Raw genomic sequence first — 27,500 nt, forward strand, 5'->3', positions numbered from 1 at the left:
GTTTGTCCTGCCAACACCTTCCTCTCTGAGTAATACCAAAGACTCTACCAGACCTCAAACTTCTCAGCTTTGCTATTTTTCATAGCCACGAACATGTCTTGATATTCTCAGTATCAAATCTTGACCTTACATGACATAGTTTTATAAGTGGAGTACCAGAATTTACCAAATTTCACCTTTACAAAGGCCTGGGTAGACTTATAAAATGAATATAAAATGGATGTCCCATTTTATTTTTTCCACATACTTTTAAAAGCAATCTCTTCTTAAAAACAGAAAAAGTGTATCTGCTAGCCAGACTCAGCACTATAAAAAGTATATACAAGTAACTATATAAGTAAATGTACATGAGGCCTGGTGAAGAAAGGCCATTAGACTGAAAACAGGGAAATATGGGTAAACAATGAATCCTGCATTTAAGTGGTCTAACTTAAATGCTGTTTAGTTAACAATCAGATAATCATGAAAATGTTTAAGTGTTAAAGTAGCAATAAGACGATTAAGCTTTCTTCATACAAAAAAGAGAAAATTAAACTAAAACACCCATACCCATTACTCCATTTCATATGTATTAAACAAGCAGTATGGAAATATTTAAAATAATTTATATTATTTGAAACTTTTAATATGACTTCTTTCATAAAAGACTGATTTTTTTTGAGAGGTCTTTATTGACCACACTCAGAACTAGGAACTTTTTTCCTAGAGTAATTTTCTTTATTCCACTATGCAGACAGAAATTTTTCTAAGGAGGAAGGTACATACAATTATCCTGATAATGTGCACAGAATTAAAGATTCAAAAATAAATTAAAATGTACACACACAGTTGTCTTTTTACAGTTTGTAGTTTATCTTTAGATTCAGAGCCCTGTGTATGAATCACCCAGGAGAGTTAAACTCAGCTCTACTTTAAGAATCATCCATTTGCCAATGGCATGTATTTCTCAGAATCTTATTTCCAAATATTACACTTGAGAATGAATGATATTTAGGAAAAAAATTAAAAATCTTACCTTCAAAAACTCTGAATGCTTTCTTGCAGCTTGGTAGAGGCCATTTAGCAGAACTGGAGTTTTGAAAGCTTTCCTTTAGATTCAAATATTCCATAGGGAAAAAAGATCTGGTAGAGTTATTCAGATCTACAATAATTAAGAGGAAAGAATGCATACATCAATGCTCTAAATAAAGCGATAATTTGCATAAATTTATACAAAATAAAAATGCCATATCTACTCTGTAATCCTTTTTCTGATTATAACATCTAATTTTCTTTTAAAATGACATTTACCCAAGCATTTCCATGTATAGCAAGAGCAAGTCTTAAACATTCTGTTTCTTTGGAAAAAAAATTAGAAAAGCTGATGTCAATTTCTGGCAAAATGATATATTTAAGAAATCAAGCTATTTAACTTATAAAACTATGATGACCTCTATGAATAAAAATTATATCCATAAAAGTGACTGTGGTATGAATTCTCAGTTCATATTGCTTTTTGTTTAACACCCCCACTCAGTAATAGTCAGTAATGCAAAGAAAGGGGAAGAGTCTGAAATTTTTTTGAGATTTTTAAAAATACTTTGGATTAACAGGAACTAAGAAAACATTTGTAGGATGATTCATGACACATTGGAGGAGTTGGCATTATGTACTAATCTCAATAAATCAACATTTTCTCAGGGCATAATTTGGGGAAATACCTTCATGATTGCAACCCAAAACTGCCAAACTAATCTATCCATAGCAGTGCAATGGAAAACAATTTAAAATCAACAATATTTTCCTACCATAGAATTGATCTGCTGATAACAAACAGGGTTGCTAAGCTAGTAGTTAACAGGAAAAACTTCAACCCCTGCCCATGAAACCCCTGCCCAATTCGTGTCTCCAAACCAAGAAGGCTCCAGATAAATACCAACAGCAGCTGCTACCAAATTCTTTCTGCACCTTCAAAAAAGAAAAGACATTCCCGGGTTTTTTGAGAAGGCTTGTGTTTAATTACTTTATGTAGCCCACTGTAATGGTACATACTTTTCTTATAATAAATATTTTATGAAAGGATAAAATCTTTTTCTCTGGCAAATTTAAGAAAGCTAAGCTTTTTGTGAGCAGGATCCAAAAAGAAGAAAAAAATTCCGAATACCTTTGTTTCCAGTAGCTTTTTCTGTGTAAGGGGAAGACAGCAGATTTGAAGTAAAAACTCTATGCTGGTCTTACTCTAAAATTATCCTTTATTTCACCATGTCACAATGCAGGTGGAATAAGGCTACACAATACATGAAGAACACAGAAATCTTCAAATCTTCTGTCTCATTATGTGAAAATAGAGCTACTGCACATATAAACTGCTGTCACTGAAGCAGGAAAGGCCATTTTCTCTCCTAAATGTAAAATGAACAAACTGTGTATTTTTCAGTAGTGTTTTTAAAATTTTTATGGGAAGAGCTTTATATGCTACTGAACATATTTGGATTAAGTACTATTCAGATTCAGGCTTCTGATGAGACTCTGCTTGCCTCTCACAGCATAGACAGAGAACATTTTAATTTCCTGCTACAGACCATAGAAATCAACACAGTTCTTTCAATTTTATTGTCCAAATTTAAATACTGAAACCTCTTTTCAGAAAAGGGAGTGCTGACAAGTCCTACGGGTTTCTAGAAAGCTGCTTGGCTAGGCTTTCACTGAAAGATCCCCTCAGGCTGGCCAGGTCACCCATCTTTCTGTACGTACATGACCCCTTCCCTGCCATGTGCCTGGACCTCCCTTGCACAACCACTACCCTGAATCTGCATTCCTCCAAAGTGGTGGATTTATTGTACATGAGTGTCAGATCTGCCCTTCTTGGAAACAACATAAATGAAACTTTGTATGAATGAAAGTGTAGAAGATCACTCTTTCCTGGTAAGTGAAGCATTTAAAAGATACTTGGTAATTTGGAAGTTACTTGGTGCAATCAGCTCAAAAGCTGATGTCTCAGGTGTATCCTGGGCACCCTATCATCTGATCAGATGTGAGTTTATCCTGACGGGAGAAGGGCTTCTAAGAAGGCATTTAAGAAAGATGGGAATGCATGGTAAACACCATCAGAGCAACCTATCTGGATTGGAACTCAAGCTTAAGGGATTCTGTAAAAAAGGCCCAGTTGATCAAGGCAACCAGCCAGAGGAAGTACCCTCATGAGTCAAATCTGGCTTTGTAGCTCCCAGTTAAACATTGTTTTTCTCCATAACTGATGGATAATCGACCTGTTAGCCTTTTTTTTTTTTCAATGTTACATGCATCCTTCTGTTGCAGTTATGTTCAGTCTGCAAAACTGTACAAGCTAAGAAGTGAACTTCTGAATAGATCCTTAATTGTTTTTCTTTTTGATATATCTTTGTAAAATAAATGCACATACACAAATGGAAAGCTGCAGAATGCATCCAAAATAAATTAATGAGGGAAATAAGACATCCCAGCTGCAGCATTAGAGAAGTATGTAAAGAGTACTAGCAACTTTGCTTTGCTGCTTGCACAAACCTATAGTAGCAGTGACTTTATCATAACTTTAAAAAGGCTTAATAAATCTTCTGAGTGAAAAAAAAATTACTATACTTTACATTGCTCTGGCACCATCACTCTTCTTAATGTGCTGATTTTACTAATTTCTCTAAGGATATGGTATCATCATCAATACCACTTGGTTAATTTAAAAGCTGCTCAGTATGTTACACACTGGAAAATTTCAAAATATTTTTCTAAATATAGATAATAAAACAAAGCTAAATTAGCATAGCTATTTTTAAATATATTGCTAAGTCAAGCATATATTGCTATACACTGCACAGCAATATACAAATAGCTGCTGATTTCTCTCATCTGAAGTTGTTAATTCTAAATATCTTATACATTGTTATGGTTCTCTATTTATAGTAGACTCTGTTTACATATCTAAGACACCGTATTTCCTCCTTAGTCACATAAATCCTTTTCCTCAAAAAAGCTACACACCTATTTAATATTTTAACAGAGTGGGTGAGGTTGAATGGGATGTCTTGAGAACAACTAGTCCAACCTGCTCAAGCAGGGTTAGCTATGCAGGTGCCCAGAACCAGGTCCAGCTGGGTTTTGATGGGTACTCCACAGCCTCTCTGACCAGCCTGTTTGACCACCCTCCCATGAAAGAAAGTGTTTTCTTGTGTACAGATGGGATCTCATGTGTTTCAGTTTGTGCCCAATGCCTCTTGTGCTTGAAGTGAGCACCACTCAGAAGAATCTGGCTCCTTCTTCTTCACTCCCTCCCACCAGGCATTTTTACACATTGTATGTTAAGTACTTAAAGGCTACAAATAATCCTGGTAGTAATCTCACTTAGATGACTGTAATGTGTTGAAAAGTTTTGCAAATACATTTTAGGAAGCATCTTTATTCTCCCTTTGTGCTCTACCAGTAGTATTTTTCTCCAGCAAATCTGCTAAATAGCTTTTTAAAAATTTAAATAGCCCTAGAAAAAGCTAACTCTCTATCAGTGAAACACACTTCATCGGTACATCAAATTGAAGGGAGCATCAAACATTAGGGAAATGAAATGAGAACAGCTTGAAATCTCTATACACCAGACAGGCAGGTGGTTGAGAGTGCTCAGGCTGCAGCTTTCCATCCATTTCCTCTGCTGCAGTGCAGTCAATGCAGGGATAGCCAGTTTCTATCCCTGACCACCAGCAGCTGCTCAGTGAATCATCCTGGGGCAATAGGTTTGTGTGAAAAATGCCTCCTTCCCACCCAAATCAGTTCTTATTTACCCCAGTCAGTTCCTCAAACTGACCCGCCATCAAATCATACAAAGTTATGCCTGTACAAAGGCAGAGTCTGTGCACAACCAGAAACAGAAGGTGGGCAGCTCTGCTGATCAATGTGAAATCCTACTTCAGTCTGCATCCCTAACCTGTCATCACAGCACTTACAATAGCTTAAAGAGGATCACTGCAAGATCTCTGTAGCATCTAAAATGAAACAAACACTTCTGCATGCCTGAGTCATTCCATTACTTTGTGATCTGTCTATGCACAGTTTTAAGTGCTGTAAATGACCTAACTCCAGATGCCACAGTGCAATTTTATCAATGGTACTTGAATCGACCATATAAGCTTTGGACATAAAAGACTGACTCATGCTGTTCCAGATATTCTATCTGCAGGACTACTTACCCTCTTCTATTTCTATACCCAATATGACATCAAACACCCCCTACCCACCATATTTTCCTACTGTTAAGGTTAAGGAACACTAGAAATGAGGGTATAAGAGGCCAGGATGGGAGATTTAAGAAAATTACCAAGAGTTCTGCCAGCCTTTATTTTCACTTGTGTCCAAATTTAATGTCATAAATGAAAAGAGCATTTTTTGGTGTGCCATTAAGCTAGCAATTTTAAAAACATTTTCCCAGTACGATAGTTTGAAAAATGTTTATTATGTTTGGAGCCTGTTATTATTTAGGAAGAAGAAACCAAAGAAATACAAAATATCAGAATCTCACTTCTAAAATAAAAAGTTTAGAAGTACAGTGCCTGAGTAACTTTTTGACACTGAAGAGAGCCTGCATGGAATGGTCCTAGGAGGAGTTACATGGAAAGAAAACCTTGCAGTGGATTAACATTACCAGAATTTGCTCTGCATGCATACAGGAAAGAAAATTACCAGTATTTTTCTATGTGTAAAAAACTTTCATTTTTACCTGTTTGGAAAAATACTCTGGCAATTGTACTGCGACACAGCGGACATGGGGTGCTGGTTGGATTGTCTTTGGCAAGCATCCTTAAGCAAGGTTCACAAAAGATATGGTGGCATGGATAGCACATGTAAGGATTGAAATAAACATCCAGACACACAGCACAGAGATAGCTTTCTTTATCTCCTCTGAGTCCATGTTCATCATCTGTCTGCAGGTTATCATTTGCAGGCTGCAAGAAGAAAAAGAGAACATATTTTCACATTCAGGTCATAACTGGTTTTGATAAAGCAATTGTTCAGAAGGTCACTTTAAATAGTGCTTAAGAAGATGGTACACACCGGTGATACTCTTAAATTTAATACAGGTTACTTTTAACAAGATGATGAAACATACAACAGGAATGTCAGAAACAGTTCTCTGTGGGAAAGAAGAAAAATCACAAGACAGTAAAAAAAGGAAGTCATAAAACCAAAAAGGCTGAGTACAACTGTATTATCATCAGATTTCTTCTTTTAAAATGAATTTCAACAATTTATGTGTAGCTGCATTACAAAAATTGTGGAAACACAGAATGGTTTGGGTTAAACGGGACCTTAAAGATCATCTAGTTCCTACCCTCCTGCCATGTGCAGGACACCTTTCACTAGACCAGGCTGATCAGAGCTCCATGCAACCTGGCCTTGAATACTTCCTATAATGGTGCATCCACAGCTTCTCTGGGCAACCTGTTCCAGTGCCTCACCATCCTCACAGTGAAGAATTTTTCCCTAATAGCTAATCTAAACTTATCTTCTTGATGTTTGAAGTCATTCCCCCTTTACATGCCCTTGTAAATAGCCTCTCTCCATCTTTCTTGTAGCCCTTTCAAGTACTGGAAGACTACAATTAGGTCACCCTTAAGCCTTCTCTTTTCCAGTTTGTACAAACCAAATTCTCAGTCTTTCCTTGTTAGAGAGGTGCTCCATCCCTCTGATTATTTTTCTGGCTTGTCTGAACCTGCTCTAATAGGTCCATGTCCTTCCCGTGCTGGGACCCCAGAGCTGGATGCAGCACTGCAGGTGGGGTCTCAGCAGAGCAGAGCAGAGGGGCAGAATCCCCTCCCTGGCCCTGCTGGCCGCGCTGCTTTGGATGCAGCCCAGGACACGTTTGGCTCTCTGGGCTGTGAGTGCCCATGGCTGGGTCATGTCCAGCCTCTCACCCACCAGCACCCCCAAATCCTTCTCTCAAGGCTGCTCTTGATCCCTTCATGCTTCAGCCTGTACTGATATCAGGGCTTGCTCCAACCAGGTGTAGTGTATTTCACTTGGTCTTATTAAACCTCATGAGATTCCTGTATACCCACTTTTTGAGCTTGTCCACATCCCTCTGGATAGCATCCCATCCTTCAGGTGTGAAAATACCTTTACTTTGCCAAGAAAGGCAAAACAAAATAAAAATCTCTAAAAATAAAACTGTGGATTTTTCTGCTTTTGAACAGTAATTTGTGAAGGCCATGTTCCAAAAAGAATGAGTTCGAAACAAGCTGCGACTTTATTACTACAAAGCACAATATAAACATTAGAGTAGAAAGCCTAGGAACTTCTAACATCTTTGGTGACTGCTTGCTTTGGTCAGCACATATGCTTCAAATTTACTTGCACTCATATATTTGTAGGAAGACATAGTTGGACTTCACAAATGGTGCATATCCCATATGAATGTAACAACTTGTGTATATTGCCATGTTCCTGCTTTGCTCTTGTAAGATGACTAAACCTTTCCAAGTAATCTGAAAAATCTGGTATTAATAGCACCCAGGGTTTTTGACTGTCGTGATTAACGAATGGTACTCCTCAATTTAGTGCTCCCACTGAGACTCTCCAAAACATGTGCCACTCACTTGCTCCCCCTCCCCTCTGCAGAGGGCTGGAGAGGAGAATTGGAAGCACAAAAGGTAAAGATCACAGGCTGAGATAAGAACAATTTACTGGGAACGGCAATGAGATGAGAAAATTAACAGTAACAGCAACAACACTAATGGCAGAAAGTATAAGAAAAAACCCCATTATTGCTCACTGTGGAAACTCCTGAGAATAGATAATACTCCACTGCTCCCTCTGGCTCAGAACTGGCACCATGCTTACTCAACTGGAAGGAAGCCCTTCTCTCCCTTCCCCTGACCTCAGCAATGACCTGAGGTAGAATAGAACAATCTTCCAGGTCCTAGCCATGTTCCCTCCTGGCTGCTGCAAAAGTTAACACTATCCTGATTAGAATGAGGATATTGGCTTAAAGAAAAAAAAAAATTATCTTTATGGGAACCGGTCAGGAGAAATTTACCATGCTCTACCGCCTCTATCCATCTTCTTTGTTTCTGGTTTTCTCTTTCACAGCTCACAGAACCCATTACAGTCCAATATCCAAGAGACCCACCAGGAAAAACAAAGACAGAAGCATATCAGACACTGCTGAGTGTCAAAACTCTTCTCTCATGTCCCTTATTTTTGCAGTGGCTGAGCCAGCGGCAGTGGAGGCCAAGGGGCCAAAGAGCTCCGGAGCAGGAGAGGCCCGTTGGTGGGCCAGCTCAATAGTTTAACATCACCCCCAGGCTCAGAGTGGGAAAGAAAGCCTCCCCCACCAGGCTTTGTGGTTCTATGCAGATTCGGTCTGTGTGGTTGGCTGGTTGACCATACACACCTTTTACCTCTTAAAAGGTTGTAATGCAGTAAGTTCTCCACTCCAGGTTCCCCCCATTGGCCCTTGCCCCTCGCCACTCCCCCAGAGCTTCCCCATTGGCTCCCATTCCCTAGCCCGCCTTTGTAGTGCCCTCATGCCCTCATATCACTAATCCCTGATGCTTGCCCTACTCCTGCATAAAACCCTGGACCCTGCATTGTTCTGGGCTCTTTGTCACTGGATCCCTTCACAGTGTGGCTGCTGTGAACCTCTGTCTGTGGGACTCTATACAAGGAACCCCTCCTGACTCTTTGCCTCTGGTAACGCATGAGCTATCCAGCCTGAGTGTGTGTGCTTTCATGCCTCTATTGGCACAGGTGTGAAAGTTAGCCTGCTGGCGTGCTACATGGCACTGCTGGAGCGATCCCTTCCCAGGAATGCTTTTGGGAAAACATGGTGACCTCTCCACCGACCACTGCACCGCGTTACCTTACTCTAAACTCCCAATACTTGCGTCCCCTGTCCAGCTGGGGTGGGAAGGGATAGAGAAGCTTTGGTGGGTGCCCGGAGTCCAGCCAGGGTCAACCCACAACACTACATATTACAGAGGCCACTTTTGACACTCATAGGCCATCACAGACCACTACTGCCTGACACTGGTACTAAAAGTTAATGACAATTGTTAATATTGGTAATATTGTGGTTACTGTAGATATGGGAATCTCTAGGTGTTTCAGAGAAGATTACATTTATGGCTTACTGGTTTGGATTTCTGTGTCTCTCATTACTCCCAAAGAGTATCTCTCTCTGTGGGAGATACTGAACTCTGCAAATAGTGATTAAGTCCTTAACAGTATGGCTACTGTGAAATGCACTAAAAACACAGAGCATAAGTATTTAGCCAGGATTTATCAGTTCTGGATAAACACTTGTCCTTTCATTCTGTGTCAGCCTTTGCATTGCACTTTCCAGGATATTACGTGCCGAGAGGGCTTGTAAATTCTGACCTGCTGTGCCAAAAATGGACGGAGATAGTTTGGGTTTAGCACTGTGTCCAAATGCAAGCTCTTGTACAACCATGAATGTCAGTAACTGTGTGTCTCTAACCTTAGAACTTACCACTCCAGCTTGATTTTCTCCACTTGACAGGGTCCCAGAAAACTTCAGTGTGTACGGAAATTTACTACAGAGGCAAGTAGGTTGTACTGATAAGCAGGCAGCATAGATCTGGCTGGACTAACATCCACAGAAGCTAGTCACAGACAGCAACAGCTTGGGACCATTACTTCCAGCTCCATGCTGTAGGAAATGCTGTTAGAGCAACGTTAAATACCAGACTATTACAGCTCTCAGTAAAACTGTTTAACTCAGACTGTCTCTGCACTTACAGCAGAGAAAACTCTCACCAGCACAGAATGGCAAAGGTAACAGAATTGATTACAGCTAAGTAATTTTAGAATGAAGGAAGCTTCATAATACCATTTCTTTGTAAAAAAAGTGGAAAATAATTTGGCGGAGAAAGTGAGGAAAGTAATCTCAGGTAATTACAGGACAGATGACTTCAGCAGAAATTAGGAAACACTAATACATTGTGAAAATAACAGTCCCCTCCAACCCCGCCACATGAGCTTGCCAGTGCTGGGTTAGTGTTTGCACTTGATGATCTTAAAGGTCTTTTCCAACCTAAATGACTCTCTGATTCTATGTAAGGTCAAAATCATAATTAAAATCTAGCACAAAACCAAAATATGCGGAAGAGCAAGCTCTTGCTGACTGGTTTTGAAGAGCACTGTTTGGAAAGAAAATGGGTACAGAGGAGCTGACAACAACATAAATGTCTTACATAAAGCAATTAAGTAAATAAGAGAGCTAGAGGCAAAACAGCTGAGGACTCAAGGGTAATGGTTGGTTCTGAGACAGGTTTGTAATCACGGTAAGATGAACAGACAGGGGTATCTCAGAACCAATTGCAATTAGAAAGATCAAAACTATTCTAATGTGCAAACAATATCTAGTTAAGAGTAATTTTCTTAGTGGAAGAGATGTCTTTTCCACGCCTTTGTGACCCTTTTCAAAAGACCTATGTAGGCACATGGCATTATTCAGTACTGCAAAGCTAAAACCAGAGGAACTTTTTTATGCAAGAAGATAATGCACAATAATTGAAACAACCATTATTTTTTGGTTTGCAATTATGTGGTGCCTATGCATTACGAGAGTCACGGCTTTAGTGTATGAGAACTTTACAAGCATAAACCAGAATGGTTTTCTTACAGGATTATAGTACAAACAAAATTGAGAAAGGACATGTAAACATCAAGGACAGTAAAAGATTGCCAAATAATAACATAAAAACCTTGAAAGCAAAACTATTCCTCCTAAGAAATGAAGGAAAGGTAAGAGCCTTTCATCTTCGCACGTCGATTGGGAACTGCTAATATGGATTTGAAAGTAACCCCTGATATTTCACTGGTTGGATATCTGAAGGACATTAACAAAAGAAAAGAGAGGAACAGTGGATCAACTTCTGCTTGAGAAGCCTCCAAAACATGTTAAGTAACATGGAGTCTAACACAGCGGTGGTTGAGAAGTGGCATGAGGGCATTAAATACAGATATTGGAGCTTGTGAGAACTCACTGCTACTGGACTGCAATGAAGTATTTGATTGAGTTCCACATTCAGAAAGAACACGTGCACCGCTGAGTAACGTTATATTTAATGTATGATTTATCTGTAATAATGTGAAAGACCTAGACCTAGCGGTTATAGACACTTACAAGAAAAGATTTTGTAAGAATGCTATCAGTAAAAGGAAGTTCAGAGTAAAACCTGGAAGTATGATCAGAAGAGTGGTAAAATCAAATAAAGCACATAGGACATTTGACAAAGATGCCCCATTATGAATAAAAAAAACTTGCAAAACCCTTCATTTTAAACTGACCTATTCAGAATGCTTTGTAAGCTCAAAAATGTCCACAGCTGAAAGGAATGATGACTGAGGAAAAATCAGTTTTATATTTCATATGGTTATCCTGCAAAGAAAACTGCCTCTAGAATGATTTGCAACTCTAAACCAAACTTTTTATTCTTCAGTTATAATGCAGAATCAGAATCATACACCTCAGGTCTGAAAAAGTAAGAAAGCGTGAGTATCGATACTGTTTTGTACAAAAACAGAACAAAAAGAAATAAATGCTTCTTTGTTGCTGCTGGACAAAAATATTAGTAGGTTTAGTCTGGTTTCCAACAAGAAAGTAGCTTATAGGAGTGCCATGTCTATCCATACATCAGATTGTCCCACAAGAGCTTTTGAGCCTCTCAGTCAATTGCAAAAAAACCTGGCACAAGGGTTATGACATCAGGTACATTGCTTCCAGAAAATATCTTAAAATTGATAGGTATATTGAGTACAGGGACTGAAATGACTGTCATTGCTATAGGGAAGTCTTTAAGTGCTCTGTTGCTTCAAACAGAATTTATCTAGCCTTATTTCTGTAAATAAATTAGTGATTTTTAATGGAATTTCAAAAGTAAACTCAGAAAAAAAAATCCAATATTAAAATGCAGAAAAACCCTACCAAAAATTTTTGCTAGCTATTCTAGCAGAAGTTCTTCCAAATTAGGCCATAAGGTATGCCAGGGTTTGTATGCCTTTGAACACCATTTCAGTTTACTGGTATAATGAATACAAAAGGACGTATTTTGAGGTGTTTGGCAAAACTAAGGTTGAAACATATAAATCATAATAGGGTAGAGATATCAATGCCCATGGCTTAAACATCTTTACAAATCAATAACTGAGTCTAAACTCCCTCCACTCTAAATTTCTCCCCATACAACATTTCAGAAAAACCCAAAGGCAAGCCAAAAACTTCAAAGCAGAGCCAAGCAGCTGAGGCAGCTCTGTGGAGCTATCTATTGCCATGTCCTCTATTCAAAATCACAGAACCACAGGATGGGTCAGGTTGGGAGAGACCACAGTGGTTCTTTTCTATCAACCTCCCTTCCCCAGCAGGGTCATTTCCAGAGCACATGGCACAGGACTGTGTCCAGACAGTTCTTGAGTATCTCCAGTGAGGGAGACTCTATCAACTCTCTGGGCAACCTGTTCCAGTGCACAGTTATCTACAAAGTACAGAAGTTCTTCCTCATGTTCAGGTGGAACTTCCTGTGCATTAGTTTCTGCCCATTGCCTCTTGTCCTATTGTTCAGCACCTCCGAGAAGAGCCTGGATCCGTCCTATTGACACCCTCCTGTCAGACACCTGTGTACATTGATAAGGCGCCCCCTCAGTCATCTCTTCGAGGCTTAGCAGGACCAGTTCCTCAGCCTTTCTGTGTAAAAGAGATGCTCCAGCTCTTTAATCATCTCTCTAACCCTCCACTGGACCCACTCCAGGAGCTCCGTGTCTCTCGTCCTGAGGAGCCCAGAACTGGACACAGCACTCCAGGTGAGGTCTCACCAGGGTTGAGTACAGGGGCAGGATCACCTTCCTCCACCTGCTGGCAATGCTCTTCCTAATGCACCCAGGGTAGCCTTCTTGGGCAGTGCTAGCTCATTCAGACTCACTCTTCTGCATTTGGGGTTGGTAAAGTGCTCTAGGGGAAACAACTGAAAGACTTTTTTTTCATTATTTTTCTAGAGAAATTTCTTTTTAGAGCTAAGAAGCTAACAGTGGTATTTATTTGGATGTTGGGTTGCTTTGGTTATATATTTTTTTTTTCATTCAGCTTCATTTAGAAGTTGCCTTAGGCATTGGAATTGTTCATCAAGCACAAATACAGGTTGGATGGAGCTCTGAGTGACCCAGTCTACTGAGTGGCATCCCTGTCCATGGAAAAGGGTCGGAACTAGATGATCTTTAAGGTCCCTTCCAACCCAAAGCATTCTATGATCTTGTGTGATTAAGTGCATTGTAGACCAAGGCTTCAAAGGCAACTACTGATAGGACACATATACTAGAGTGTCTTAAAAAAGAAAGAGTATAAAAGGCCGGAGACACAACAAGTTAACCAACTTGTTTCAATGAAATACTTTTACTTTGTCAGGAGATAAAGGCTTATTCGGTGAAGAAGTGGGGAAAAAAAAAACCTCAGAAAAAACAAACAAGGGGAAGAAATGATCTAATTTATTTTCTTTTTATTCCTGTACATACCTCACAGAAAAAGAGAAACAACTATTCTAATTTATTGCTGATTCATATTGTTTTAATCAAGTTAAAACAGGCCAGACAGAATTGCTTCTTGTGCTAGATATTGTACATGGGTATTATGCACTTATCCCCTTTCTTTCCAAGCATCTTATATAATATACTTCAGTTTCTTATCATGATGGATTTGAAATTATTTAAGCATTTTTTGTTATGCAATCTGTTTAATCTCTGCAGTTCCTTCTATTGAGTAAATGAGCCTTTAGGCTTTTGAAATATACATCTAAACCAGCAGCTCTACATATTATTACCCTTTTGGAAATTTCTCTTGGAAGAATCATATTTATTGTTAAGGAACACCTGTAAACACAGCTTTTATGAAAATATCTTGAAGATCCCTGCAACTACTTCATAGACTTACAACAAAGTTTTATTCCTATTAAAATAATTCAATTATAAAGATGAATTGAGAGATAGGCCACTGGAAAAAATATTACTCAAAGTTCTTGTACCACAATCATCTAAACACTTTAATATTTATAATCATCCTTAACTAGTATATAAGAAATTAGTAGCATGTTACAAGCTTATCTTCATTTTTATTTTGGATTTCATACAACACGTACACAGTTTATACAGGCATTTAAGAAGACGATGTAAGCATTATAGCTAAGTGGCAGATGAAGATTTCCACCAAAAATAAAGATCCAGGCACAGCTATTAGTGTGACTAGATCTAAGAATAAAGCAAATATGAACAATTATTCATCTTTATTGTAACCGCTATTTCAAACAAAGAGAAGGAAAATTCATTCAGGCCCAGAGGCCTGCAGAAACTTCTCTGAATTTCCTAGAGCCCTGGTATGATGTCTCAATGATAGACAAAAGGATCTGTTGTAACAACTTCTTCATTTTTTTACAGAAGTTGTAGGGAAGAAAAGGCAATTATTCTTCCTCCTTATGGTACTATAGACCTCCTTTGCATTTTGGAAACTGAAAGGATGCAGAATTGGCACTATCATGAGTGCTAAACATTCTACTCAGTTTTACAAACATATTTGAACTGGAAGGTCAAATTAGAGTCCTAAAGAAGTAAATGAACTGCCAGAACAATTGTTTTTTGTTAGTTAGAGCAAAACAGTTGCTATCTACACCTGAAGTCCTCCTCTCCAGTACAGTGAGAGTACAACTCCTCTCTAGTACAAACTTGTAGTTGTTCTTGTTCCTGGTAAAAAGATGAAGTCCTGTCAATTTACATACACAGTGGGCTGGATAATCAATAAAATATTTTGGCTTAAATATTAATTTTATACCTGCAAAAACAGCATTTTTTTTAGATTTTAGCAAAAAGATTTGCAGCACTGAAATAACAGACGAGTGCATATTTCTAAATACTTTTTCTAGGATTTGTGTGAATGTATACACTATTACTTTTAGGGAAAACGCTCATAACGGTATGTCTGTAAAAGAATGTCTTGAACAGTGCTGCTACATTTTGGCAGCTTTGCATAAGTATAGTATAGGAAAGAATGCAACTGAAATGCTTCTTGTCATTCGGTATAAATTTAAGGCAAATTACAGTGATGCATGACACAATCTGAGGTAGCAGCATACAACAGACCCTTAGTGAAGAATACCTACTCTTATCATTAACACAGGTCTCTTCCCCAGCACTATACAGCAGAAAGTGGAGGAGACAACATGGAAGAGTGTTGGTCAGATGTGGAGGTTTGCTACTTTTCTGAACAGCATTTATAAACTGTTTATACTCAGTGGGTCTCCACTTGTGGAACACTGCTTTCCAAAACAGTAAGATCAATGTACAGATTTTAAGTTTCCTACCAGTCTCAATGCTCCTGGCATTTCCCAGCTTCAAGGTAAAGTTCTTTCTACTCATAAAGTCTATAGTAAGTACAAAGATTTGTCTGCTAGCAATGAGCAAAAAATCAACAAAATGAGAGTTACACTGAGTTTTTGGCTGCTAGATACAGTTACAGAAGACTTCTTACTGTTTTGGACGGAAAGATGAGTTTGCTGAACTGAACTCTCAGAACAGGCTTTTTCAAAAATGTCTTCAAATAATTTTTACATAAATTCCTCACTATTACTATGTAGCCATGACCATCCTTTCAGCTGTGGTGGTTACATGATCACTCAAATTTTATGAATACAATAATAACATGTTTCCAACACAAGCTGGGGTAGAAGTGAGAAAATTCTTGCCTTTTATTCATCAGATAGAAGATAATTTAGTTAGGATTCATAACAACTATAACCAAAGGAGGTATTTAACCCAGATAAACTAACTCTGCTTTTATCTTTATTCAACAGGATGCGCATTATGGTACGACCAACTCTGACCCTTCATCTGGACACCTGTGGCATGTGACATCCTTCTGTATGGGCTGCGTGCCCACTGTGGGCCTCAGATTGAGCCTACTATTCACCCCAAAATCAAGAGTTATGAATCTGCAAGTATCCTCTGTTTCCACAAGTGAGGTATAGTTCATAAGATACCGCATAAAAAGAAAGATTCACCTAGTGTGATGAATTGCTTTAAAATAAGTTGTCCTAAAATTAGGAACCTAAAGCTATATTTAGACAATTAAAGGACTGTTCCAGTTTTCAAAAGTTTCCTTATCTGGCTGGAGCAACTGGGTGATCATCTTGCTTAGAACAATCAGGCCACCTATTTAAAGTGGGTTGACTAAGTTTATTAAAACCAGTTTAAATATTGATTACTGAAATCGATTCCATCACTAAACAGTGCTTGGAGTACAGCATTCAATTGCTCTGAAGGAAAATTAAGACAAGCAAAGGGTTTCAAAAAAGAGTATCTCTGAGAAACTTAGGTGAAGGTAATCAGATTGCATCACTGTTGCTTAATTCTTTATACCTACTAAAATGACTATGGAATAATCCTAGCTTCATCACAATCAAATGTTTTAATTCACTTCTTATGCAGTTTGGAATGACTTGAAAAATTCACATACAGTTTTTCCTTAAAATGCAAACACACACATCACCAAAATACACAGGTATCTGTTTCTACTTAAAAAAATAAATCAGGAAAATTACATTAGATTTTCCATTACTACAAACTTACTGGAAGTACAAATCTGTTTGATTTTCTACAGAAGCTACACTGCTTTTCTGGAGATTTTCTCAAAGTTGTAAATGACATTTTTAAAAGTAAAAAATTATTTAAGGTTAAGACTCTAAGTGCCATCAACAAAGAGATCTTTATCTCCATTTTGATAACGTAATTATCTGACTCAGTAAAACTTGCAGTTTGTAATCCATCTGTAGTAGACATTGCAATGCAAAATTATAACAATAAACAACCAAAATACAAAAGTGTTTCAGGTGTCCTCATGCAGCAACAGAAAAAAAAAAAGTCCCTTTTGTTCTTCTTTTTGTGTAACCCTTGGAAACTGATACTGAAACTTGATCCTGTGCTGTTGAGAAAAATAATCCAGGTGGACCTGCAGTAACAAAACGCAGCACAAATGTTGTGTATATTGTTTTTTCTGACAAATAATATATAGATGCTCAGTTTGATTAATCCTTCTCTCCTCAATTCTACATCTTTATGATACTTTATCAGAAAATTTATCAGAAATATTATTATAAACTGTGCTTCTGTATCGGCAGTAGTCAGCAACAAGCACTACATTCTTACCTTGGTATTTTATTTGGCTATATCCAAAGTAATCCAAAAAGCAAATAAGCAAAAGCTTATTTTCCTCAAATTTAATTGTTAGATGCCTCAACGTGAAAGTGCTAAAGATGAATGGATTCAAAGGGGTCAGCTGTCAGTATTCTGATACCTGAATAAATCCACTTTCCAAATACTTAAATTAAGCTCCTGTTATGTAAATCTTTTCTGCCTGATAAACAGAGCACTAATGATTGCTTACTTTTTATTTCATAGTATAAGTGAAAAATTTTACATGCATGCATCTTTCTGTAATTATTAGTAATTTCATACACATATCTGTAAACACTTCATTTCATACAGAGCAAACTACATTCCCTGAACAGGTATGAGACACTGACACTTTATTTTATGGAAGGCATAAATTTTCTGTGTTAAATAAGCAAGATATTGCACCCTACTTTATTTTCCCCAGATGTTATTTAAGAAGACAGTGAGGCCATTTTAAATTTCCTTTCCATTTCCTTTCTCATGAGCCTTCTTACAAAAGCCTTGAGGGGTCTCAATAATGACCTCTTTGAAGATTTCAATCTTTTCTCTCTGCTACAATGTAACTGTATATTTAAAAAAATACTGCAGATTTTTCTTCTAATGAAGTATCTCACAAAGCCTTTCAGAAACTGAGTATGAAAATCCACCATCCAAAAAAATGTATCAGTGTGTAAAGCTTTTCTTTGGATTTGCAGGATACTGAAACAGAAAAATAATCTACTATTTCACATTTCTCTGCCTGGATTAAAAAAGTAGGCTGCAACTACAAATGTTGGTGCAACACACCAACAGAAAATTGAGTTTTATCAGTTACTACTTACCTTTCAACAAAGACAATGTTACCATGAAATATGATTTGTGATCCTTAGATGAAGGCAAGATTCTTGTTTGAGGGTTAACATTTTTCCAAAACATACCAGAAAAAAAATTCACCATAAGCATGATCATCTTCTCACGTCTAAAATGAATCTGAACCTTTGGATTTATCTTAGCACTGGTACACTTTATCTAAAAAGCTGAATTGCTTGTGCAACAAATTGCCATCTACATTCATTAAAATTCTCACAATACATGGATTTACTGAATTGAATGCACTGCCCTATACTTCTTGTATTTGACCCAACTCAGATATATGACATAATGAATACTTGGATCTGGCTATGATGGCCAACATGCAAAATAATTAATCATCCGAGGACAAAGCACCTCAAAAAATTTCACTGCTGACATGCTAAAAATACTTGCAAGACTGACAACAAGAAGATATAAAAGCGTTAGGAAATTTGTTGAATCATAAAGAAAACTAGAACACATGGCTTTCATGTGAAGAACATTTCAAAATATACACAAGAAAAAAAGAACACCAGGAAGGGTTATTTCAGACTTACTGTTCTACATGGTGTAAAATAAACTGCAATTTATTTCTGTGGCAAAGTATTGTACTATAGTTTGATATTAGAATATCTATCCCCTTTCTGAAAAATTCAACAGATTTCTAACGCTGCCCACTACTGTTAACATATTAGTTAAATATTGTTTCATTTTTAATTATCTATACTGACATTAAGCAAAGACACTACTTCGTACTTCGCATTTAGTAGAACAGTGAGGGGAAAAATGGAATTACTATAAAAATAATCCTAGTAGACTGAGGTAGAGGACAGGTCTCACACAACAGCCTCCTCATAATCCTAGGACTATCAAGTGAGGTCTTGGAAACTGTTAGATGTCAGCTAATAATTTTCATCTCCTTAATGTGGGCAGCATCCTATGTCCTAGTTTAGAAGAACACTGGAAGTCTTTTCTAATGAGGAAACATAACAGGCAAAGACAAAAGACCCAATACAGTGAAGCACACAAAGCACACCAATGCCATTTAATTTGATTGTGCTGGGTTGGTTGCCTCCTTAATGTAAGTTTGTAGATGACAAACTGTGAGCATTTTTAGATGTATTATTTATGTCAGTTCTTCAGGCAAAAGCAGGACATGTTTAGAGCAACAAAGCTCACTTTTATACTGTTCAAAAGCCTGACAATCTCACAAAGAATAAAACTTGTTCAGCTACAAACTTTTAATTTTATGACTTTCACAGTGCACTCAGTGCAAGGGTAGGACTTAATTTTGGACCTTAAACAACACAAGCTAAAGCCCTCAAGCAGAAGATGTAACATAAAGCCTTTGTGAAGGACACAACCAGCACAAATTCTTAGACTGCACACAACAAATTCAAATCTTCTAGCACCTAACATTCTGTTGCTAAAAAGAAGTCTCTTAGTCCTCATTCTACAGATAAACTTTCAAAAGTAATAAAATTTAACTGATGGAGACAACCTGAAAGAAAAACTCAGCGATGCGAGCTCTGTCCTGCTTAAGCCTGAATGCAGTCTTAGCTCTGAAGTCCATCACTGTCAACTTTAGTTATTTAACCATGATCATTTAGTGGACACATGGTGCATGAAACAGATGCGGGACCTGGGGAGGCTGCTGGGAAGAAAACGCAGAGAAAAGCTGTAAGGTGTGTCAAAAAACTACTATCAAGTGCAGAAATAAAAAATTTCTTCATACATAGTATGAAGATATATGGCATAGATATATGTCTGTGCTTTATACCTGTGGCCAAAACAGTGCTGACAGCACATGTGTGTTTTGGCTATTGCTTCATTCCTTGGAATGCGTCCTTTGGTATTTCAAACAGGCTGGGACTGGGCTTGAGGTCAGGAGCTGATAGAGTCAAGACAGATGACCCATACCACTGAGTATGAGCAATAAATGCTCAGGGAGATGAGGAGGAAGGGGTGAATGCTTGTGGTTTTATTTCCCTGTGCAAGCAACCATTACATGTGCTGAGGCCCTGACTACCAGGAAGTAGTTGGACATCTAACTGCTGATAGAAAGGAGTGAATAAAGCCCTCTTTTTGCTCTGCTTGTACACAGAGCTTTTACCTTCCCTGCTAAATTGTCACTATCTTGATCCATGAGTGTTCTCACCTTCCTTTTATTTGCCCCCCAAGAACTGCCCCCCTATTTGCATTTGCAAAAAAGAGGAGTGAGCAAGGGGCTGGGTGGGTGGGTGTTTGGCTGCTGGCTGGGACAGCCCTGAAGGTTCTGAGCAGGTATTATTAAAAAAAAAAAACCCAAACCAAAACCCATCAAACAAAAAACAAGTCACTTGCTCCATAATAGTGGAATTGTACAATAAAAAATATAACCACTGTAATACTAAATTAAATGATATACACAAGTTTTTAATAGTTCTTATAGTTCTTCAGCCTTCAATCACAGTTCATTCACATGGCTCCTTACATTACTGTATGTAAACTTTGAGTTTCAACAGCTATTTTTTCAATTCCAGGAGAGACCAATTCATATTAAGTGCTTTAAAACATTATGTAAAAAGATCTTGTCAAAAGCCCAAACCAATTCTATAATGTAATAAAACCCAGCGAAATCTTACTTCCATGATTTTTTTAAAACTCTTCACCATAAGCCCCCCAAACTAAGAGGAAGGAAATCAATGACAGATAACATTGGAAAGGAAACTATGAACTTGTCCTTAGGTCTGTACTACACACCTGCTTTCACTAGTTCAACCTTTGTTCTTCCTGGCACCATATCTAGTCACTAAGGTACTCCTGAGATTGAAAAGATAACACATCAACACAGAATCTGATAAATTAATGCCAAAATATTCTGCCTGCCTTATCTCTAGGTGGTGTGGATTTCCAGTGACTGGTGACTTTCTGAGTGCCTAAATGTAATACAAACAAAAACTTAAACAGTATAAACAATACATCTCTGCCTTGGTAGCAATGACACTTTGAAAAGAAAGGACCTCAGACATTTCCCTTGACAAAGAATATGACTTTGTTCTCATTTTTCACAAAAAGAACATTTAATTCTCTGTGTTTACAACGAAAGTACATAATCTGACAATCTAAATGATACCGTTTTCTAGGTCTGTATTTCAAAAGGACAATCTTTCAGAAGTTTAAAAGGTATACATGCTAGCATCAAACAGATGCTGGTGTCTCATGTTTCTCTTTGCACTCATAGAACAGATACCATCATTGAGCTCTTCACTTACATCAAATGAGATTACTTTATAATGGAAAAAATATAATGGAAAAAAATACCTTCAAATATTATTTCATAAAATGTATAGCTGTACACATCATAAGAATTATCATATGGCTATCTGATATAGTTTCTTGTGCTAGAGCTGCAATTCTTTTCAGAATCCAAAGGTTAACAAGATTCTTAGAAAAACTTAGAATGAGAATAATGACTCATTTCAGTTAAAAATTACAGCAATTTTTACAAGGCAGAAAGAATCCAGGAAAAATCCTCAGAGAACACAGTAATTACCTCTGTTCTCCCAGGTTTGAGTATAGCTGTTTTAACTTCAGTTTTCAGCATAGCAAAAACAAATGTATGTTATCATCAGAAATTATGCTTATAGACAGCTCTACTGTTAAGTGTGAATTTGATTTACCCACTTGACAAAGGTTATTTGCCAATTAAAGCTTCAAATAAAATTACCTATTCCAAAGTGATTTGCAACAGTAACCCAGCAAACAATTAATCTCTTAAAACTTAAGATCTATTACCTGAATTAGAGCCTCTTAAGCACTTCTGAAAATATGTATTTTTAGTTTCAGATTATACACTAGTTTTGAGCATACTGATTTATGAATATCAACATCAGATATTTACTTTTAACTTTCAAATACCGATAACTACTCTGTGAAAGAATATATCGTAAATAATAGTATAATCAATTAAAAGCTATTTTACCTGCAAAATGAAACTAAATTAATAATTCAGACTGCCTCACGTTACCACAATCAATGCAGCATCTTTTACTGCATCTGAGAAAAATACCACATAAAATGATGATCTCTCAAATTGGAGATGATTTGTCGTTTGCACCAGGCGTATACTTATATACACACATATATACAAAAGAAAATTCTTGCAATTGGGTAAGATGATCATTCAACCAATGTTTGGGTTTTTCACATTTTCATCCCTTGAAACACCCCAGGATTTCTAGTGCTCCGATGAAGTACCTACACTGTATTCAGTACTCTCAAAGAAAATACTGCTTGGAAAAAGTGACATGCTTAGTTTTGCATCAGTTCAAACTTAAATTTGAGTTAGCATACCCTGGTCTGCCAGCCTCACCCTTGTTCTCACACCAGTCTCTAAAAACTTCTCCAGATGAAATCTTACTGAACTGTATAAGCATTGGTCTTCAGAGCAGAGTCACTAAGATGATCAGAGGGATAGAGCACCTCTCCTTTGAGAAGAGTCTCAGAGAGCTGGAGTTGTTCAGACTGGAGAAGAGAAGGCTCCAGGGAGACCTTATAGCACCTTCCAGCACCAGAAGGGACCTACCAGGAAGATGGGGAGGGACTTTTTACAAGAGCATACAGTGACAGGATGAGGAGGAATGGCTTTAAAATGAAAGAGGGTTGATTTAGATGAGACATTTTGCAGAAATCTTTTACTGTGGGGAAAGTGAGACACTAGCACAGTTGCCCAGAGAAGCTGTGGCTCCCCCATCCCTGGAAGTGTTCAAGGCCAGGTTGGATGGGCTTCTGAGTAACCTGGTCTAATGGAAAGTGCCCTGCCAATGGCAGTGGGTTTGGAAATACATGGTTTTTAAGGTCTTTTCTAAACCAAACCATTCTGATTCTATGATTTCCAGAACACATTCTTTTTTTCAGAGAATATTTTTAATTTTCCGAAATTCTGACATGACATAAAAATTTTCTACAGAGATAGAATTAAAATGCCACTGATTCTTAAGACCTTTAAGTTCTCTGAAACACGGATGGGCAATTTTTCTGCTATCAAATGATAAAAATATAGTCAGTTCTGTAATTTCAGTTCAGTTTTAAAAATGTTTGTAGAGAGTAGTTAATTCTGTAGTTAATATGCTTATGATGTACAGTCATGTCCACTCAAACCAAATTTAGTGCAAAGCAAGGAGCCAAAAATGAGAGTGGAAAAGTGTCTTTCCTAGAATAAACTGAGGACTAAGTTCAGTCTTAGGATACATCTTCAGACTTTGGTTATCCAACATTATCAGCATGCAGGTCACCCAGGCACAACTGCTAAGTAAGATGTTCCTTTTCATTGTTCTTGCATCACTGAGTGTAAATTAAAATGTATCCTCCCCCAAATATTTTAGTATCTTAGGAAACACTGGATTCACCAGATACACAGTTTGCATTGTACTTTCGCTATGTGTTACCATACCGATTTTTTAACACAAGAATATGCTCACTGCCTTGTGGAATGAGGACAATCGCATGACTAGATGAGCAGGCAGTTCTTAGTGCCTAAGAAGTGCTCTCTAAAGTGACCACTGTCAAATACTTTTCATTACAGAAGTGGAACAGACATCTGGAACTGGGGGTTCAGATGAGTCCTTTCAGAATTGAAAAAAAAAAAAATTTGTATTAATATATTTTATAAATTCCCTCCACAAATGGTACTGCACAGGTGCTGAGACTGCTCTAATTAAATAAGAATCAACACATTTTTCCACAATACTGGTTCTCCCTATCCCAGCTCTCCCCCTGTCCCTCCTGCATAACCCCCTGGTATTTTAAGATTTCTTACGTAACATGGGAGGAAATTTACTTTCAGAGTTTTAAATTTTTAAATAATGTTTCAGACTCTGTTGCAGAAAAAGTAGTCCTTCTCAACACCACCCCCACCCACTAATCCCTATCATTTCTATAGCAGTATAAAAATACTATAGAGGCAAAATACAAACTCCCTGACCATAAAGCAAAGCAAAGTATCACTGTATATGCTATATGATTTAAGCGTGGATTGTTAGATACATTAAATATGCAAGGATAAAAAAGCTCAAAAGCAGATACAAAAGTCCATATTCAAAATTTAGAGAGATAGAAACTGGATCAGAGTTTCATATTCACATTATAAAGTCAGGGTTTCAATACATGGGGATTATACTCTAGCCTTCAACTTAATTCTGTCCACAGCAAATCAGTTCTGGATAATGTCTCATACACTTCCACTGAGAATAATTACATTTTTATAGCCATCATAAGAAACATCCATCAAGTAAAGATGACTTGCTGATAGGAAACAGTATGACTCCAAACAACCAAGACTTTAACATAAGAACATTTCCTATCAGGATTGTTAGACTACGGAACAAACTAGTAGCAAAAATCAAAAATATAAAGCCACTAGCTCAGCTACTAGCTCAGCTGATCTACCAGCTAACATTTGTATACCTCCAATCACACAGTTCCAACTATATTCTTATGCTGGCTACAGCAAACTAGTAAACCCAACATGATCTGATACAGTAGAAAAAGCAATAGGAAAGTATTTAGTTTTAGTCTTTTTTTTCCTCTCTGAAATCAGGGCACCATGGGTCAGATGAGACAAGAAAAGTAGAGAGTTCCAGCCAGAATTTTATGGGGGTTCCTTTTCATCCGCTTTCACATGAAACCACCACCTATACTGCCTACTCACACTATCATTTAAACTAAAAAGGTAATCAGATACTGGCATATTTTGGCACTGCCATGTGGTTCTGACTGTGTTGGTATTTTGAACAAAGAACTGTGCAAGTTTCCCAGAATATAATTCATAAAACGAAATTGCAATAGTGTATCAGTGAGGTGGTGAGTCATCACTGATGTTCATGTTTGACAAAAGCAAAACATAATTCCTGGAAAATTCCTGGAAATTTCTGGTTCAATCACAGACATGGTGTGCCCATCCACCATTCTGACAGGCTGGTCTTGTTCAGACAGTCTAAAAAAATCAGTAGTAGGAACTCCGTAGTAGGGAACATGAAGCAACATAGTACAATTATCACACCTTTTGCTCTTTCTTGTGCCAAAAATCTAGCTTGGTTAGTAAGTTGTCAAAAGGACTATCCTGTAAAGTAGAAGGGACTGTGAACTCCTAGTGAGCTTCCACAAGAATGTGTCATAGAAGATGCATCTTGCACCAACAGGCTCTAAATCAGGAAAGGTGAGCTATTGGCATTGACAAAAAGTTTGCACTTCAGCACAAATTTTTGTTGAAACAAAATTTAAACAAAGCACTATTTTGTTTCTGAATAAATTTGATACTAACTACAAACATTTCACAAACATTCTACACTAAATTAGGGGGGCAGTGTCCTTAGAAAAATTCCTTAAATCAGATGAAAAAACAGGTGAAGTTCTTGAGCAAACTGTGGAATGGCTGTACTTCATTTTTTACTAATATGTCTTAACTTCTTTCCTAAATGTAAAAAGATAGAGCTAAATGAATAAGAGACACTCTCCATCCTGTGTGTTCTACATACACCCACAAGTCCCTGGTCTATTACTTCAGCATCCAAATTTAAGTGCAAGTTGATGGGTATTACAGCTGGTGTGGGGGTCAGCAGCTCTGACCCAGGAAGAGGTGACCGGTCCGGGGAGATGGTCCCGAAAGGAATCGCCTTCCCGAGGCCCGGTGTCTTCCCTCAGCTGCTGGCAGAGGAGCCCTTGCAGAGACTGCCAGCTCTTTAGTGATTGTCAGCTCGTGATTCCAGCTCAGCTCTGCAGGGCAGCCTCCAGGCCAAGCCAGACCAGAGAGAGAGACGAGAGGTTCGTGTGGCTGGTTCCGCACGAAGGTAGCTTTATTGTTGGTCCCCTCCGGCGAAGGGGGAAGCCAGGGACGAGAACCCTCTCTCTGAGCCCCACAGCACCAGAGGGCTTGCTTTTATAGGGATACAGGGGATGGGTGAAGGCCAATGGGTTACAGAGCATCTGGGATGGGTGAGGACCAATGGATTACTAAGGATCTGCATAGGGTCTCCTAAAGGATTGTGGGTCTGTCTTTTCTCGTGACCAAAGAAGTGGTTGTCTTTCCAGGGAGTCCTGCTGGGCGATTGTGAAATCTCTTATCTCAGCAGAGATCCCTCCAGGGCAGGGGCTGGGCATACCCCACAGATGGGCACCACTCTGTTTTCGACTTAGATTTCACTTGTCTAAGTAATCACAGCCTCCCAGTGAGCATGCTCTGTTTCACCCCATTCCCTTTTCTTTTTATAGTCCAGCTTCACAACAAAGCACAGTAGAAGCAGGGAAGGTACATGCATTTGCACTCAAGCTCCACTACCTTTTGTTGTTCTTCCACCTTCAGCTGCAGTCCTATGCATCATAGCAGAAGCATGACAAGAGACAGCTAAAAAAAACCCCTGAATTTATTTTCTTAGGCTTAGTAGTCTCACTCTTGGATTCCAGATGCACAATTTGTCAATGAACTTCCAACCAGCTCTGTTTGTGCCAGGTCTCTTCCCTCTCCACACATAAAGTACTGCTTACAAGCTGAATGGGACATAAAGGAGTGCAGACAGTGCTGCGAGCTATGTTCGGGTCATGGTTCACTAGCTGAAGGGTTTCGCTGCAGAGGTTTCTATACCTATGGCACTAAAAAGTAATGTTTTTGTTCACATTCCATACATCATGTATATGGATAAGAAAATACTGACAAAGTTTTTTATAGTATCCATTTTGAGGTATAAGAATTGTTTTCTTCCACTATGCTCAAAATCCCATTTTCTGCCTGTTTTTCCTGAAGAATTACTTGAACAATTGAATGCTATGTACAAGAAATGATGATAAAAAGCTCACTACATACAAAATTACAGCAAGTCTGTTCGCACAGAACATGCACAACCGTATCTGAAAAATGACAAAAGATTGATGGAAGAAAAGTGGAAAAATACCCCAACTTATTTTAAAGTTCAAATAAGAAATTGAAGGTAAGATGCTGGGAGAACACATGAGAATTCAGAAAAGCAGCTGCACTGGGCCAAAGCCTTTTGATATGGTGTCGTGTACTGCACACGGAACGGCAAAAGAAGCTAACTGCTGCCAAGAACACAGGCAGAATATTAGGTAGAGAAACTTAGGACAGATAAACAGATATTGTGAATCTCATCTAATCAGATCACTGGATGTGTTGAGATTCAAAATGCCAAATAAAATCTGTCATGGAAGCAAGAGAACAATGTATTTTTGTAGCTGAAAGTGATGAAATAGTGGTATAGATAAACGGAAACAGAGAATTCATATAATATTCTGCTAGAGATAATAAGGTGTTCACTGCTACTGCCTCTAACAGGTTTTACAGAAGTTCAATCTAGAGAAAATGCAGAGAACAACTAGGAGCCCATCTTAGCACTCTGGCTGAGCAACTACATGCTAGTGCATCTTTCCATTATAAAGTAAGATTATATTAT

General features: G+C 38.0%; 1 protein-coding gene across 3 annotated transcripts in view; it reads right to left on the minus strand.

The window, feature by feature from the left end:
• The window catches only part of RNF180 (ring finger protein 180), a 73,546-nt gene that overhangs the window by 15,946 nt on the left and 30,100 nt on the right, over nucleotides 1-27,500 (minus strand). For all 3 annotated transcript variants that reach the window (XM_048292845.1, XM_048292844.1, XM_048292843.1), the window contains exons 5-6: nucleotides 5,717-5,942; nucleotides 1,016-1,141 (exon numbers count right to left, since the gene is read on the minus strand). In XM_048292845.1, coding sequence (XP_048148802.1) covers nucleotides 1,016-1,141; nucleotides 5,717-5,942 — 352 coding nt within the window. The remainder of the gene's footprint in view (nucleotides 1-1,015; nucleotides 1,142-5,716; nucleotides 5,943-27,500) is intronic.

This window comes from Corvus hawaiiensis, chromosome Z (assembly GCF_020740725.1).
Source record: "Corvus hawaiiensis isolate bCorHaw1 chromosome Z, bCorHaw1.pri.cur, whole genome shotgun sequence".
Taxonomy (NCBI): domain Eukaryota; kingdom Metazoa; phylum Chordata; class Aves; order Passeriformes; family Corvidae; genus Corvus; species Corvus hawaiiensis.